Below are 16582 nucleotides of genomic sequence, written 5' to 3'. Positions count from 1 at the left end.
GCGGGAGCAGCATGACGGGAAGAGCTAAGTCCCGCGGTCGCCGCGGATGGGAGCTGACTGAGGTCAACTTAAGTTATGCAGGTTTTAAGAAACGCTGGGTCCTGGCTATTGCGGTCATGGGCTTGGCCGCCGACGACCAGGTAAGATGGTTACTCATTCCGAGCGTACAGTCAATGCGCTCCTGCCCGTGTCCCATGAGCCACTTGGACTCCTAGAGTCCAGTTAGGACTCGCTTAGGTCTGGACCTCCCCGAGCTTTCTTTCTCCGCAGGGTCGTGGCCGGAGTGCCGGCCCCCACCATCCACATGAGCGCCCAACAGATGCAAGACGCAGCGGCCAAGGAGGAGGTTGAGAAGGCGGAGACTCCGGCTCCAGCTCCGAGCCGCAGCAGCTTCAGGTAAGGGCCACTTAGGTCCAGCCCTCTGGCGAGTAGCACCACCTTCCAGGGTCAGAACACCAGTGAATTCCCAGCTCTTTGTCACTGTGGAACCTTATGCAGATTAACCTTAGAGCCTCAGCTTTTTCCTCTTAAAGTGGAAAGAATAGTGGAAAAGGTTGTAAGGATCAGTGAACTTTTGATGAATGAGTGGATGTCGAAGGTGTATAATAAATATCACCACTTTTGTTTCCCTCATGGGATCAGAGTCTCCGATACAAAATGGGCGGAAGGGGTAGTAAGGTAAAGGTTGTTATGCGTTTTTTAGAGTTGGTCTAAGGTCCAGGGTGGTTTTTGTACTCAGCTTCAGCCAGCAACTGGCATCTTGCTTCCTGCCAGGGACACTGCCTCTGTGTGCTAGTTGTACTTCACATGCATTTAGCAGACATTTACTAAGAACCTGCTTGGTTCTGAGGGTACAAATGCAGACAATCATTCCTTCGCACAAGTAGTTCACAGTCAACCAGGAAAGACAAACATGCACACGTCTTCACCGTTAACTGATCAGTAGTTTACTGGAGGTAAGAGCTGGTTGCTTTGAAGTATGAAAGAATGAGTGTCTAACTTCTGAGGAAATCAGACAAGAGTGCCAGGAAAATAATGTGATGCTAAGAGCTGAATTGAATGGGAGCTCAGCTGGAAAAGATGAAAGGTCATTTTATGCAAAATTAACAGTCTGTGTAAGGCACGTGGTATGAATGTTGTGTAGTCAAGTGTGTGTGTGTGTGTGTGAGATGGTAGATGAGGCCAGCAGGGTGAGAAGGAATCAGAATGCTAAGAGCCTTATCTGTAGATAACAAGCAGTCTAAAACCGTTGGCCTAAACAACTGGAAGGTATTCCCTGGTAGCTCAGATGGTTAAGTGTCTGCCTGCAACGCGGAAGACCCAGGTTCGATCCCTGGGTCAGGAATATCCCCTGGAGAAGGAAATGGCAACCCACTCCAGTGCTCTTGCCTGGAAAATCCTATGGACAGAGGAGCCTGGTAGGCTGCCATCCATGGGGTCACAAAGAATCGGACACGACTGAGCAACTTCACTTAAACAACTGGAAAGATAGAGTTGTCATTAATCTGTAGGAGCTTGGATTTGTATGTTTAAGTTTGAGATATTTGATTAACATCCAAGTGGAGATACAATATTGGCTATTAGAGATGAAGTTCAAGGGATAGATGTGAGTCAGACATAGACATTTGGAAGACTCATCACACAGATGATGTTTAAAACTACAAGATACAGTGGGGCTTTTATCCACTCCCCACTGTGGGCAGTGGGGAGCTGCCAAAGGAATTGAAGCGAAGATTCTGTTGTGGTCACTCAACAATGTCAGATACTGTTCAGGGTGTTGGGGACACATCAGTGACCAAACACACAAAAATCCCCGCTCTGGTGAAACTTAAATTTGAGGGGATAGGGGACAGTAAATAGAAAATAAGAAAAAGAAGTATGACAGATTATAAGAGTGTGTCTAGTGTCTGAGCAAGTCTCACTCCACTGCAAGAAAGCCACAGTGGAGTGAGAAGTAAAAATGAATGGTGAGAAGAAGAGGGTGAGGGGTGCGTCAGGCATGCAGGGCTACATCCTGTTGTCCCCTGTGGGCCATTGTGAGGAGACAACCTCACCTTATTCTGAGAGAAAAGGGAAGTCACTGGAGAATTCTAAGTGGAGGGTTGACATGCTCATGCTTACATTTTAAAGGATTCTTTTGGCCACTGCGTTGATATTAAACTGTAGGAGAGCGAGGATGGAAGATGGGAGAAGTCTCCTAAGCAATCAGAAGACTAATGAGATAATCTCAGTGAGAAGCGATGCTGGCAGGGACCAGAGTGGCAGCTGTAGAGATAGTATAAATGGTCAGACAGATGCACTTAGAAGGTGGAACCAACAGAATTTGTTAATGTAAGGTATGAGCAAAGGAGAGAACTGAAGGGACATTCTAAAATTTTTGGCCTAAACAACTAGAAAGATAGAGTTGTCGTGAAGATGGGGAAGACTGCAGGAGCTTGAATTGTAGATTTGAGATGTTTAATTAACATCCAAGTGGGGATACAATATTAGCAATTAGAAATGGAATTCAGGTCACAGATCTGAGGTAGACATACACATTTGGAAAACAATCCATAGATGATTTCTTTTTCTCTCACACGGCTTTTAAGATTTTAGTTCCCCAATTAGGGATTGAACTCAGGGCCCCTGGCAATGAGAGTACCAAGGAATTCCCTAGATGATGTCTAAAATCATAAGATACAAGATCATCAAGAGAGAAGGGGAAGGTAAAGTGAAGGAGAGGTCTAAGGACTGAACCCTGGAGCCTCTGGCTTTTAGAGATTTGGGGAATCAGCAGAAGAGAAAGAAGGACCCTCCAGAGAGGTACTAAAAAAAACCTGGAGAGACTTTTTTTTTCCTGTGATTCAAAAGTAGGTTAGCTTTATCACATGCTACTAATATGATTGACTAGTCCATAGACTGATAACAGAACTGCTCGTAGGGCTTAATACTGTGAATTTGTGGTGACCTTGACTAGGGCACGTTTGGTGGAGTATGAAGGGCTAAGGTTTGAATGGTGTGGGTTCAGGGAGAATAGAAGACAGGAAGAAGCAGCAGGTATGGTCAGTCCTTTAAGGGGGATAGAGAAACGGGCAGGAGCTCAAGGAGGCTTTGGCATCCAGAGGCTTCTGTTTGGTTTTAGACTGGGGAAATGACTGCATGTTTTGCCGATGGGAATGATGCGGTGGAGAGGGGGAAGAATGCAGATGATGGAGCAGGAACGTTGCCGGAGTGCTGTCCTTGAGGGGCAGACACGCAGGTGGAATGTCATCACGGGAGACAAGGCAGAGACTGGGGGCACAGCTGTTCAGCAGTGGGAGCTGAAGGAAAACCTGATTGCTTCTATTTCTTTGTGAAGGTCATCAGCTGGCAGCAAGGAAGCAGGAAGGAGTTGAAGGTCTGAGGGGACAAAAGAAAGTACAAACTAGCCATCCAGGACAGTGAATGGGCAATTAAGCAGGGGATGCGCTGTGTGATTGCCAGCTGTACTGAGGGCCCACTTGATGCTGGAAGTCATTAAAGTAAACCAGCAGTTCCCAGCCTGGGGCCACTGTGTCTCCAAGGAGACTTGTAGCAACGTCTGAAGACATTTTTGATTGTCACAGCTTAAGGGTCAGTACCTAGTTAGGTAGAGGCCAGGCTGCTGTTAAGCACCCACAGTGCTCAGGACAGCCCCCCTGCCAAAGAATCCCCCTGCCCAAAATGTCAGTGGCACCGAGGTCAAGAAACCATGACATGGAGAGAGGACGGTAGGCACTCCTGTGTATTTTCCTCTGGCCACCTGTGCCTCCTATTTTCAGTCCTCGTCAGCCATTTGAAAGACATGCTGTGTGTGCAGACGTGCTTTGAGGATGGGTGTGAAGAGCCAGCAGAGCAGCACCAGAAAGCTTTGTCTTTCCCTTTCCTGGGCTGCCTTGGGGTGAACCACTTGTTCACTGGACGTGGGAAGCTTAAAAGCTTGATCTTGTCTGCACCCTCAGTTAAATGATTCAAGCTCCGGATCCTTTCTAGTTGGAAAATCTTGCCCTATTAAAGGCACAATGCTGGCATGTTCAGACTTCAGAAGGCTTAAGTGTTTGACCTGCAAGTCCATAGAAGAAATTATTAATGGGGAACTTATAAGGTTTTAAACATTAATGTCATCTCAGAGCCTCATACTCTGTCCAAGGAAATCTCAAGGACAGAGGAGCCTGGCAGGCTATAGTCCGTGGGGTCGCAAAGAGTCCGACACGACTGAGCGACTGACTAAATAACAACAGAGCCTCCTTCACAGTCAGTCTCAGCATGTAGCCGATAAGCTGGCAACCTGCCGAGATGCTAAATCATCTCTAAGATCAGGCAGAGCAGGAAGGAATACACTTGTAATTCCTGAATACCCAACAGTGTTACAGTTTTGTTTTGTTAAATATCTCCAGGAAAGCCAGTAGACAGGATGGTGCTCAGATAATAGTATTCTCTGGATCAGAGCCCACCGTAGTTCAGGTGGCTGAGCAGGTACAAACACGGATCTGATCTGTGCACGCGGGCAGGGTGCAGCAGCAGGTTTGCTTGAGTCTGGAATTTAAAAACACAGGTGGTGAGCAAAACTCTGAACCAAGGTAAAGCCCCTTAGCCCAAGGCCTGGCTTCCCTGTTCCCCTATCAGTACTGTTTCTCGACCTGAAAATGAAGAGTCCTGAGCAAGAGATAGCCAGAGGACAGAGCAGACTGGCGGGTGGCGGGCAGGGGGGTTTTCAACTCAGCAGTGTCTGGACCAGTGTGGTGAACCCCTGAGTTCACATCTGACTCACCTGGGCTACTTCAGAAATGGATTCTTAGGTCCCATCCAGAAATCTAGGGCAGAGTGGAAGCATCAGAGTCACATGGTCCTGCCATTCAGCCAGCCTGATATCCACTGGTCTTGGTAGGGGCTGGCAAGTTGGCCCCTACCCACCCACCTGTGGCCAGTTGAGTGATTTTTATAAATAGAACTTTATTGGAACATAGTCACACCTATTAACTCACTGTTGTCTGGGCTGTTTCTGCACCTCAGTGGCAAAGTTGTGTAGTTGCAACAGAAGCATCATGGCCAGCAAAGCCTAAAATATTTACTCTCTGGCCCTTTACAGAAAAAATGTGCAGGCCTCCACTCTAGGGGATACTGGATTTTTTTTTTTTAAACAACAATGATCTTTATAAGTATTACTGTAAGTTTATTTTGTCTTTGTTTTTAACAAAGATAGTCGAGGTATCTGTGGTTGATACAGCAAGAAATAGAGGTTTGACTTAATTTTTTAAATAATTTTATTTATTTATTTTATTACTTATTTTTGACTATACTGGGTCTTTGTTGCTACATAGGCTTTTCTCTCGTTGCAGCCAGTGGGAGCTACTCTCTAGGTGTCGTGTGTAGGCTGCTTGTTGCAGTGGTTTCTCTTGTTGTGGAGCACGGGCTCAAGGGTGTTCAGGCTTCTGTAGTTGCGGCTCCTGGGCTCTAGAGCACAGGCTCAATAGTTGTGGCGCATGGGTTTAGTTGCCCCGAGACATGTGGGATCCTCTCAGATCAGAGATCAAACCTGTGTCTCCTGCATTGGCAGGCAGATTCTTCACCACTGAGTTACAGGGAAGCCCATGTTTTATTTAATTGCAGAAAGAATAGTATATAGAGGACAGAAAAGAGTGATCTGATTATACCAGAAGAGATAAGGGAGGATGGGGATTATGGATTAAGTTCTCTTTCCAGCAGAAAGTCATTAGCTGTGTCCAGAGTCAGCAACTCAGGGAAACAGCCACTGGAGGACGGTGTTCACATATGCCGTGTTCTGGCAGCACCAGAAGTGTTGGGGGCAGCAACCTCAGCAGCAGGTCGGGCAGAGGGCGGCTGTCTTTTGTTACCAGTTTGTTTATGCTCTTGGCTTTTTTTCAACTACGTGGTTGTTTTTTGGGGTTTTTTTGTTTTTTTTAATTGAAAAACAAATATCAGAACAACTTTACCTAAAATTTTTCTTCTAATTGCAGCATTTACCCTCCAATTCCAGGACAGGAAAGCTCTCTGAGGTGGGCAGGAAAGAAATTCGAGGAGATCCCAATCGCACATATTAAAGCATCCTACAACAAGTAAGTGCGGAAGGGACTCCTGGGCAGGGCTGGGGGGGAGGCTTCTTTCCCCTGCAGGGGGGCGAGCAAGTCACATGGGCCCCGGTGCACAGCACCCCACCAAGTATTCCTTCTTGTTTGGGGAAATCTCCTCTCTTTTTATAAAGTTGATTCAGAATAAATGGAACTGTGAACTGGGTGCCCGTATCATATTGTTAAAGATTCCTTTGCTATCCTTGGGAATTGTATTTTCTGGTTCTGCTCCAGAGCTAGAGTATATTTTAGGGCCAGAAGGTCTTCCTGTGAAAGTGTAGTTGTTAAGTGTTGGTACTGGGGATGGATGATTAATAAATGAGGGAGATTATTTCAGAATATAGGGTTTACTAACAAACTAAGCAAAGGGAAACCTCCAAATAAGGGTCAACTTAAAGTACTTGCCCTTGGTCCACTGTGGACCAGGTCTCTGCCTTTGTGGGGCTGAGCGAGGTTGGAGGATTCGCATTCTGTGTGGCTTTCAGATGGTGCCGGGGAAGTTCCCAACTGTGTGTTGGCAGCGGAAAGCTTGCTGACATCAGTGACATCCTCACAGACCAGCCCGCACTTAGAGATGGGGTTGGTATTTGGTCAGCAGTGGCCTGCGAAGCAACTTAGAGGACAGTACAAAAGACGGTGGATGGTCAGGGCTAGAGGTGAGGCGCCAGGCGAGGTGCCGTAGGACGCGTTTCAGCTGTCATCTTACAAGCCCAGAGTCAGAGCCCCTGGGTGTCCCTCTCTTCTCAGGCTGGTAACGGTTAGGCTAGCTCTCTTTGTGTCTTTGCTTTTTTAAAGAGGCCTACTCTGTAGAACTCTGCTGAGGTTGTCTCGGGGACAAGCAATCCTCTTGTGCTTCTGTTTGGTGTAGAAGACCCAAGAAGCCGTGGGAGGGAAATGGCAGCCGTAGCCAGGCCCGCAGCAGCTGGCCCCAGCCCGGGGCTGGTTCCAACAGGTCACCTTATAACCACCCTCCACTTCCCCTGCTTGTGAGTTCTCGAGGGCTTTTCAGCCCATGAGACCGGGTGGTGATTAAGGGGGGAGTGGAAAGCAAATCTAGGGATTTATGGAAGTTATTCTTAGTTTTAATTTAACTTGTTGAAGACTACTTATGTTTTAGAGATATATACTGAAATACAGATGAAATGATGGGTCTAAGATTTGCTTCAGAATAATCCCTTAGTAGAGAGTAGAGGAGAGTAGAAGAAACAAAGTTTATAGATGAAACCAGATTGTATATTAGTTACTAATTGTTGAAGCTGAATGGTGAGCCCAGGGGAGTTCAGACTTTATTGTATCCGCTTTTGAGTATATTTGAAACTTTAACAATGAAAAGTCATTAAAAATTACGTGATGAAAAGTCATTAAAAATTACGCGATGTGAAAATTCAATTTATTGGGGAGGTGGGGGGCTGGAGAATGCCAAAAAAGATTTTGAATCTACTTTAAACACTGTCTGCAGGGAAGATGTGAGGGGGAAAATACGCCACCCCTCCTGTGGATGACACTCAGCGCCCTCAGATCATGGCCTTGGTGTAGCAGCTCAGGCTGCTACAACAAAGTACCAGACTGGGTGGCTGAAACAGCAGACGTTTATTTCCACAGTCTGGAGGCCACAGGTCAGAGATCAGCATGACAGCAGGGTCAGGTTCTAGCAAGAGCTCTTCCATGCTGCAGGTGGCTAGCTTCTCCTCATGTCCTCACATGGTGGAAGAGACTGCTGAGGCCTCTGGGGTCCCTCTGACAGGCCATTGATACTCGCAAGGGCTCCACCCTTATGACCTCATCGCCTCCCAAAGGCCCCACCTCCCAGAGCCATCACATTAGGGGTTCGAATTTCAGCATGAATCTAGGTAGGGGGACACAGACTTTCCATGTATAATAGCTTCTTGTAGAGTTTGCGACTTGTCAGTTTTCAGAGGTTTAGGGGTTGATTCTGACGTTTTCTGACGCCTCCTACCAGAGTTCAAAATCTGATAACCTCAGGGTGGAAGCAGCTAAATGGTGTTTTCCTTGCCTCACTGGGGCTTGTCTGGGCATAGGTTGGTGCTCTCTCACTCCCCTGAACAGACATCATATTCTGTACACCTTCCCTCCGTCCCCAGCACACAGATCCACGTGGTCTCGGCCGCTCACCAGCCCCTTGCCCGCGCCTCCTGTGGCACAGAGGGGTTTCGGAATGCCAAGAAGGGCACGGGCATCGCAGCACAGACAGCAGGCATAGCTGCCGCGGCGGTAGGTGTCTGTGTGTGTGTGTGTGTGTGTGTGTGTGTGTGTGTGTGCGCGCGCGTGCGTGCGTGTTCTTTCCGGCTCCCTCTGTGCTGGGCTCCGCTTTCTGCACGGCTGATCACCGGGAGGAGGATTGTCCTTGCACTAGCCCTTAGAAGCACGAGTTTGCCAACTCGTGTCGGGTCCCCTAACGTGAGGGTAGCTAGAAGGAGCAGGGGCCAGGTGCTGAAGTCTCAAAAGGCCTCCTGGATTTAAAGACCAGAGGGCTGGGTGGGGTGGGGTTGTGGTGAGAGTCCACCTGGAGAAGGTGTGGTGTGGTGAGGACGCTTCTGCAGTACTAGACTGAGCATGAACTGCTGCAGATCTTTCTAGAAGCAAATTGGCAGTGTGCTGCTGTTAGTATGTATTTATGGAGTATCTACTATGCAAGCTTCCCTTATGGCTCAGCAGTAAAGAATCCACCTGCAAATGCAGGAGACTCAGGAGATACGAGTTCAGTCCCTCGGTGGGGAAGATGCCCTGGAGAAGGGCATGGCTACCCACTCCAGTATTCTTGCCTGGGAAATCCCATGGACAGAGGAGCCTGGCGGGCTACAGTCCGTGCGGTAGCACAGAGTCGGACACAACTGAGCAGGGCAGAGCATATCTACTACACACCAGATACTTTATGTTCATTATCTTGAATCCTCGAAGACCCTCAGTATTACCCACGTTTTTAAGAGTCAGTTGGGATTCAGAGTGTGTCGCTTGCTCAGAGCCGTGCAGCCGGTCAGGTTCCCTGAACTAACCGCCCAGGTCTGGGCCCAGAGTCTGTACACTGGCTGCTGCGACACAGGCTCCACAAAGGTTCACACTGCCAAACCCAGCGTGTCCCCTGAAGGAGACCCTGACCCTCGAATGAAGCTCCATGCCCCGAAATACTGACAGCACTGTATTAGTGACCATCAAAATGCCACCAACGGCCACTAAATGAACACGTTATATACACTTAGAAAATAATGTCAGTGTTAACTAACGGTGGCTTCCGCATGGTGGGTTGAGTGACTTCTGTGAGTTTTCCAGACTTTCTGTAATAAACCGCCTTTATAATCAAGAAAGAAAGCTTTCAACTGTAATGAAAGATTTAAAATGGTCAAAAAATACGCTCTAAGAGGGTACTGAGGCTCAGCCAGGAGTCCAGGGATTATTATGGTCTGAAATTCTGCATTTATCCAGAGAACAATCTGAGCAATATTTTGAAGTATCCACTAGGTGGCAGTGCCGTCCCGGGCGGAAAGGGCCCCCAGCTGACTGCACTAGTCTGTCCTGCACCGTAGCCGTCAGCCCTCTGCTTCCTTCCCTGTCCTCTCCTGTTTGCCTGTGTGGGTGCCTGTCCCCTGGAGCTCATAACCCTGTCACTCCAGTGGGTGGTAGCAAGGGCTGGGGTTGTTGCAGTTCTTTCCCAGGAGCACTAACCACTTGCTGCTCCTCGCCAGAAAGCTACAGGGAAAGGCGTGACCCACGTCCGAGTTGTGGTCAAAGGCCTGGGGCCCGGGCGCTTGGTAAGTGACCTCGCTTCTTCACAGTCCAGCCTGTGCGCTTCGTCCTTCAGTTAGTGAGAGAAGTAGGGGTAGGGGCAGAGGAGGGACTGGACTTCCCTGATGGCTTGAAGTTTGTCTCCGTTGCTTCTGATCCACTGAACCTCTCCAGGCCAGCCCTGATCACGTAGTTTCAGTTTCCCAGACGCTTACTGAGTGCCTGCTGGGGACAGGAAGGGGTTCCCTGGGGCCTGTCACAAATGAGTCCCTCGGGACAGACTCATGGGTGCAGCAGGGAAGCTTGTGCCCCGGGTGCTGGGAGCCCCTTGGGTGTGATCACCAAAGTGATCACATATGATCCCCATAGAGGTGACATTTCTACTGATTTCTCAAGAATGACAAGGGACTAGCCAGGTGTGTTTATGAGTTTGGGGGTGAGGGACTCATTCCAGGCAGAGGGAACTACAAAAGCAATGCTTAAGACGTGTTGAGGTTTACAGTAGTCTTTGTCTTTAAGTTGTAAAGGGCAGGGTGGGGCGTGGCAGGTGGGACCCGACGTGGGCAGCGCTGAGGGCCTGGGGGAGGGGTTGGGAGGAGGGGATTGGATTGCGGGCGCAACCCCTCATCCCTGTCCGAGCCCTGTCTGGACACCGGGGCATCGTCTCTGGTCCGTGCCATCAGCCTGTTCCTCCTGCCCCTTCCAGTCTGCCATCAAGGGCCTGACCATGGGGGGCCTGGAAGTGATCTCAATCACAGACAACACCCCCATCCCACACAACGGCTGCCGCCCCAGGAAGGCGCGAAGGCTGTGAGGGCCAGGAAGCCTACACCTGACACCATCTGCCTCCAGCTGGGCCTCGTGGAAAATGCACTGTCCAGCCTCTCCAGGCAGGGCTCATTGAGACCCTGAGACAGTAAGGGAGAGCTTCACCTCCTGACTCGGGGGCCTCTGCTTGTTCCTCTGACTGGAAAGCGGCGTGGCTAGAAGTGAGGCCGTGCCTCTCTTGGACACAAGGGGAGTTAAAGGACAGCTTGACCCAGACTCCCAGCAGTAAATGCTGTTTCTCTTCTGAAAAAATAAAATTATTTCCACCATCTGTAGTAATTTGTGAGTTTTTGGTTAATTTTTTTGCTTCCAGCATTGCAGACCTAAACCTCCCTGCAGTTCCTGAAAACAAGACTGTGAATTGAGGTGAGACCCTCAGTGGAAGGAGTCAGATGTAAATATGGGCAACTGAGCACCAGACACCGTCCCCCTTGGCTTCAAGTATTTCCTCTTTAGCCCCTAAACCAAGGTTTCAGAGCTCTTTAGCAACTTTGCTTATTAACTTGTAATTTGACCCCAAATTGAGAGGTTTTTGCCCCCTACCTCTGGAGTATTCTAATAGTAGGTTTCACTGTTAATGGAAACATCTAAAGTTAGCCCTAACAATACAAGAGAATTGCCCTGGGATCGGGTTTTAAGCGTGAACCATCACCTCTGCTAAATGGTCTGTGGTTACCTAAATGGGAAGGAGATCCAATAAAAGAGGGAATATATATAGGCAATTCACTTTTCTGAACAGCAGAAACCAACACAGTATTACAAAGCAACTATACTCCAATACAAATTTTAAAAATAAAGATGTCAACCCTTACGTGTAAAAAAAAAAAACCAGCGTGAACCATCAGAGATTCCCCACAGTCAAGGCATCTTTCCACATTCCATGGGCGTCAGCAGTCCGAACACCCAAGATTGTGTGGCCCTGAAGGAGGGAAGGGAGAATGGTATAAAACAGGAATTAGTGTGGATGGTGGGATGGGCAAGCACAGAGCCCAGACAGAAGTGCAGGAAAGGGAGTCCCCACCCAGGTGAGCTCAGCCGGCCCCACCAAGTAGCACTGCCTGCTCAGCCTGGGCTCTGGGGTCACTGGATGCTACACAGAAGCCACAGGTGGGGGCTCCAGGGGCCCAGCCGGAGAGACCTCTCCTTCCTCAGACGAAGAGGACCAAGGATGAAAGCATCACAGGAGATGAAAAGGTGCACGACTCTCAGAGGTGAGTCTACAGGAAGGGCCTGCTGACCTCTGACAGGTTTCACGTGGGCCCAGCCAGCCAAGTGCTGCGATTTGCCTGAGCTCCGTGTAGTAAGTCCACAAACGCCCTCTCAAATAGGAAAGCTGCTGTGCTGTACAGGCTAGAGAAGGGAGAAAGACCATGATCTAGATGTGAATTTAGGAGGAAAGTGTCTCCCTGCTGCCTTCTCCATCCTGAGAAGGACCTATGAAGGATAACTTGTGACCAATGACTAAGGAACCCAACTGAAGGTTTCTGGTGTTAAAGCCACTGCCGTAGGGAGTTAACACTTTTCACCATAAAACTGCATGTAAACATGATGCTTAAAAAACACAGGGCTCATGCGGGCCTGGAGCAGTTAATCAGAGCAAGAGGCAGATGGTTCAAAAGAGGGGCTTACTGGTGGCTCAGATGGACCTGGGTTCAACCCCTGGGTCAGGAAGATATCCTGGAGAAGAAAAGGACAATCCACTGCAGTATTCTTGCCTGGAGAATTCCATGAACAGAGGAGCTGGTGGGCTGCAGTCTATGGGTTCGTGAAGAGTCAGGCACAACTGAGCAACTAACAATTTCACTTTACAGAAGTGCCAACAGGGTCAGGATAAGCACGTTGGAGCCCTTGAGGACCAGCAGGGGCAGGAGAAGGACCTGTCCCCCGAGCCTGGCCAAAGCTCCAGTCACAGGAACGCAGCCTCTGCCAAAACTTCAGCCCCTCAGAGGCAGAGTGAAGAAACACCCTGACTGCTCCAGCCTCTGACCACCCAACATCCCCAAGGGCTGAATCCAACAAGAACCAGAACACACGGCAGTTTCTGGTCCATCCTTGGAGGGCATGCCTCCGAGGGAGCAGGTGTGGAACTGCTCGGGAGGGGCATGTGAAGAGGAAGCACAGGTGGTCTCCATCATTCCAGAAGTGAAATCCTCCTTAACGCTGTAGTTTTAGGAAGTGTTATTCCCAAGAGGGCTTTGAAAAGGACGATACTAAGAGTGCCTACAAGTAGCACGCTGGGGACCTTAAAGGATCACTGGTCTTAGACCAGAAATAGCGGAGGCCTAGGAGCCAGCTGGGGTGGCGCTGCTGTCAGGGTGCCCTGGAAGATGACACAGCTTTACTGCTGGGAGCCCCAGGGCCCTGCTGGGTCCAGGCTCTAAGAAGCCAGTGAATGTGTGCTTTCTTAGACTATGCATCAGAGAAGGCAATGGCACCCCACTCCAGTACTCTTGCCTGGAAAATCCCATGGATGGAGGAGCCTGGTAGGCTTCAGTCCATGGGGTCGCTAAGAGTCGTACACTACTGAGTGACTTCACTTTCACTTTTTCACTTTCATGCATTGGAGAAGGAAATGGCAACCCACTCCAGTGTTCTTGCCTGGAGAATCCCAGGGACGGGGGAGCCTGGTGGGCTGACGTCTATGGGGTTGCACAGAGTCAGACACTACTGAAGCGACTTAGCAGCAGCAGCAGACTGTGCATGAGTTCAGTCGTGTCCAATTCTGTGCGACCCTGTAGACTGTAGCCCACCAGGCTCCTCTGTCCATGGGGATTCTCCAGGCAAGAATAGTGGAGTGGGTTCCCATGCCCTCTTCCAGGGGATCTTCCCGACCCAGGGGTCAAACCCACATCTCTTACGTCTCCTACATTGGTAAGTGGGTTCTTTACCACTAGCATCACCTGGGAAGCCCCTCTTAGACTATCACCTCTTAATCATGGGGTCTTGACCTCAGAGAGTGGACCCTCCTCAGGGGGCACTAAGGCATCTTCACTGACCACTTAAGGCTTTATTGTTCACCCAAAATGCCAGTCTGCCTTGTCCCCACTGGCACAAGCCCTTCTCTGAAGCCAGCCTGCCAGGCCTGAGACACAGGTGGCCATGTGCTTGCACTTCCCCTGGGCAAAGAAGACAGAGCCCAGCCCTGGGTCCTGAGTGTTTGCACAAGCAGAGTGTTGGCATCAGCACGTGTGACACACTTCCTTGTTTCCTGGCAGCAGGGCCTCCGGTTATTGCTATGAATTTGTCTGCAGCTCAAAGCTGGTGGCCTGGGACTGGCTACATGAAGAAAGCCTCTCCTCCCCTCTCCCCTCACTTCTCCTCTCCTCTGCAGGCGAAAAGGCAAATGTAGTTTCTTTCAGCATAGATGCAGTGTTTTCCCTCCTTTCAGTCAAGGTCAGTCACTGACACTGAGCTGTACCGTCACCATCAAAATAAGCCTGTTTAACACTCAAGTGATCAAACCAGTCAATCCTAGAGGAAATCAGTCCTGAATATTCACTGGAAGGACTGATGCTGCTGAAGCTGAAGCTCCAATACTTTGGCCACCTGATGGGAAGAGCTAACTCATTGGAAAAGACCCTGATGCTGGGAATGATTGAGGGCAGGAGGAGAAGGGAGCAACAGAGGATGAAATGGCTGGATGGACATGAGTTTGAGCAATTCCAGGAAATGATGAAGGTCAGGGAAGTCTGGCATGCTGCAGTCCATGGGGTCGCAGAGAGTCAGACACGACTGAGTGACTGAATAACAACAAAACTCAGGTACCTGGATGCTCGCAGAATATAACCAGGCACTTTAGGAGAAACCACTTTCCAATCACCTCTGCCTGCAGCCTGACTCTGATGTGTCCATTTGTAAAAAATGCGTGTACGCCTTCCCCCGGCTTCCTTTGTTCTTTCCTTTTCCTACTCTGGATAGACCCATTGCTTTTCTGGTTTTGGTATTTTAATATAATTGCTTTACAATGTTGTGTTCATTTCTGCTGTACAACATCATGAATCAGCCCCATGTGTACATATATCCCCTCCTTCTCGAGCCCCACCTCCATCCTGCCCTTCCAGGTCATCACAGAGCATGGAGCTTAGCCCGCTGTGTGCCACAGCAGCTTCCCACGAGCTATGTTTTACACGTGGTAGTGTACATATGTCAGTGCTCCTCTGTGCCTGGAATTCACAGTTCCCACTGAGGTATTTCCCTCAGTGGAGCAGTATAGTCCCGGCTCATGGACGTGCCCTGGGACCACAGGGCCAGCACAGCACCACCAGCACCTCCAGGACACGCCATCACTTTCAGTGTGGCCAGCATGACCATGTGCGAGGAGCTGAGAGTTCAGTTTTATTCCATTCAAATTAATTGGAATGTATTAGGTTGGCCAAAAAGTTCGTTTGGGGTTTTTCCCGTGACGTGCCATAGAAAGAGCAGAACACACTTTTTGGCCAACCCAATAAATACTTGAGGCCGTTGGCTACCGTAGTGGACGGTGCGGCTGAGACGGGCTTCCATGTGGGTGCGCGTAGGCAGAGACGCATGCTCACTGACTCACTGAGTAATGGAAGGAGACTGCAACCTAAATGCCCATCAACAGAGGCTAAAGAAATTACAGTCCATCCGTATAACAGCATGTTAGCCCTGAAACAAGCCAAGATGTATCTGCTAAGTGAAAAAGCAGAGGTTGTGGGTGGGACGGGCAGGAGAGTATGTGGAGGACAGTCATGCATTGTTGTAGAAAAGGGCAGGATTTGTATACATAAATGCATATGCATTGAGTTATCTGGAAAGACATACTCCAAATGGTAACATTCTCTCCAGGGAGAGAAATGATGTGACTGGGAAACAGGAAGACTTTTTACCTTTTCCACCTTCAGAAGAAGTTGCCATGTACAGCTGACCTTGAACACCAGGCCTAGGGGCACCCACCTTCCACGCACTTGGAGATCCACACAAAACATCACAATGACCCTCTGGATCCACTGTTCATATCCACGGATTCAACCTGGGACATCGTAGTACTGAAAGGATTTAGTGGAAAAACAAAAACTCCACGTATAAGTGAACCCTCAAAGATCAAACCTGTGTTCTTCAAGGGTCAGCCGTCCATGTTGTTGCTTATTCAGATTAAATAATGAACTGACTAAAATAAAATAGAAATAGCTGATTTATAAGAAACATGTAGAAATTGCAGAGTCAGGCGCTATGTCAATTACCTGAAGTGTGCAGATCACATTTTTTAATAGACGTTTTGACACACTCAGACCTGTAACACCCCCCACCCTGCAGCTGGCCCAGTATTTGGGGCAGGTCTTCCGACCTGGCTCTGCAATTTGTTCTGGTAATCAATCTGGCTTCTCCCCTCTGCCTGCCCAAGTTCAAATTAAATTGTGCACATGCCCTGCAATTCAGCCTAACAAGTCTGGCCAAAAAAGTCAGAACAGCAGTGTCATTACTGCTTGGCTGGAAGGTGGGGGCAGACAGAGCTCAGCACCCCGTTTCCATAGCGCCCTGAGGCAGCTTAACCACCTCGGATTTGTGTAATCCCCTTGGACCCAAAGCAAATGTCAACTGAGGGGCAGTGTGGTGTCACGGGGGGCCCTGGCTGGCAGGACACTTGTCTCAACCCAGCTGGAATACTGACTCAGCAGGCTGTCAGCCACATCCCCTCCCCAAGATGGACCTCAGTTTCCCTCTGAGGACCAAGAGGCAGTTGATGGATGGGACATGGCACCTGGGAGCCACGGCTCCTCCATGGCGGGGAGGACAGCCTCGGATCAGATGTACTAGCCCACACTGGGTAGAGGGAAGCCGCAGGGCTGCGACACAGACCTACTGGCTGCCCTGGAAACGCCCTTGGCTCTTCTGGCCTTGCACTTCCCCCCAGGGCTCCCAGCCGCCCGGTCCTGCCAGCCTGCTTGCAGTGGAGAGGGCTGGGG

General features: G+C 49.4%; 1 protein-coding gene across 1 annotated transcript; it reads left to right on the top strand.

The window, feature by feature from the left end:
• Positions 1–11: 11 nt before the first annotated feature.
• MRPS11 (mitochondrial ribosomal protein S11) lies at positions 12–10930 on the top strand. Its single transcript, XM_086364672.1, has 6 exons — positions 12–140; positions 271–396; positions 5976–6074; positions 8189–8318; positions 9788–9853; positions 10534–10930. The coding sequence occupies exons 1-6, from the start codon at positions 76–78 to the stop codon at positions 10639–10641; spliced, it is 594 nt and encodes a 197-aa protein (XP_086220798.1). The 5' UTR covers positions 12–75; the 3' UTR covers positions 10642–10930.
• Positions 10931–16582: the final 5652 nt, after the last annotated feature.

This window comes from Bos grunniens, chromosome 21 (genome assembly GCF_055505025.1).
Source record: "Bos grunniens cultivar Pamir isolate PY7600 chromosome 21, Bosgru_T2T1.0, whole genome shotgun sequence".
Lineage (NCBI taxonomy): Eukaryota > Metazoa > Chordata > Mammalia > Artiodactyla > Bovidae > Bos > Bos grunniens.
The sequence above is the reverse complement of the archived record's forward strand: the minus strand, read 5'-3'. Positions and strand labels throughout refer to the sequence as shown.

Coding starts and splice junctions, on each gene's coding strand:
- MRPS11 (XM_086364672.1), top strand. CDS start 76: ATGCAGGTTTTAAGAAACGCTGGGTCCTGGCTATTGCGGTCATGGGCT. Junction 6,075..8,188: donor ATTAAAGCATCCTACAACAA/GTAAGTGCGGAA, acceptor CTCCGTCCCCAG/CACACAGATCCACGTGGTCT. Junction 8,319..9,787: donor CAGGCATAGCTGCCGCGGCG/GTAGGTGTCTGT, acceptor GCTCCTCGCCAG/AAAGCTACAGGGAAAGGCGT.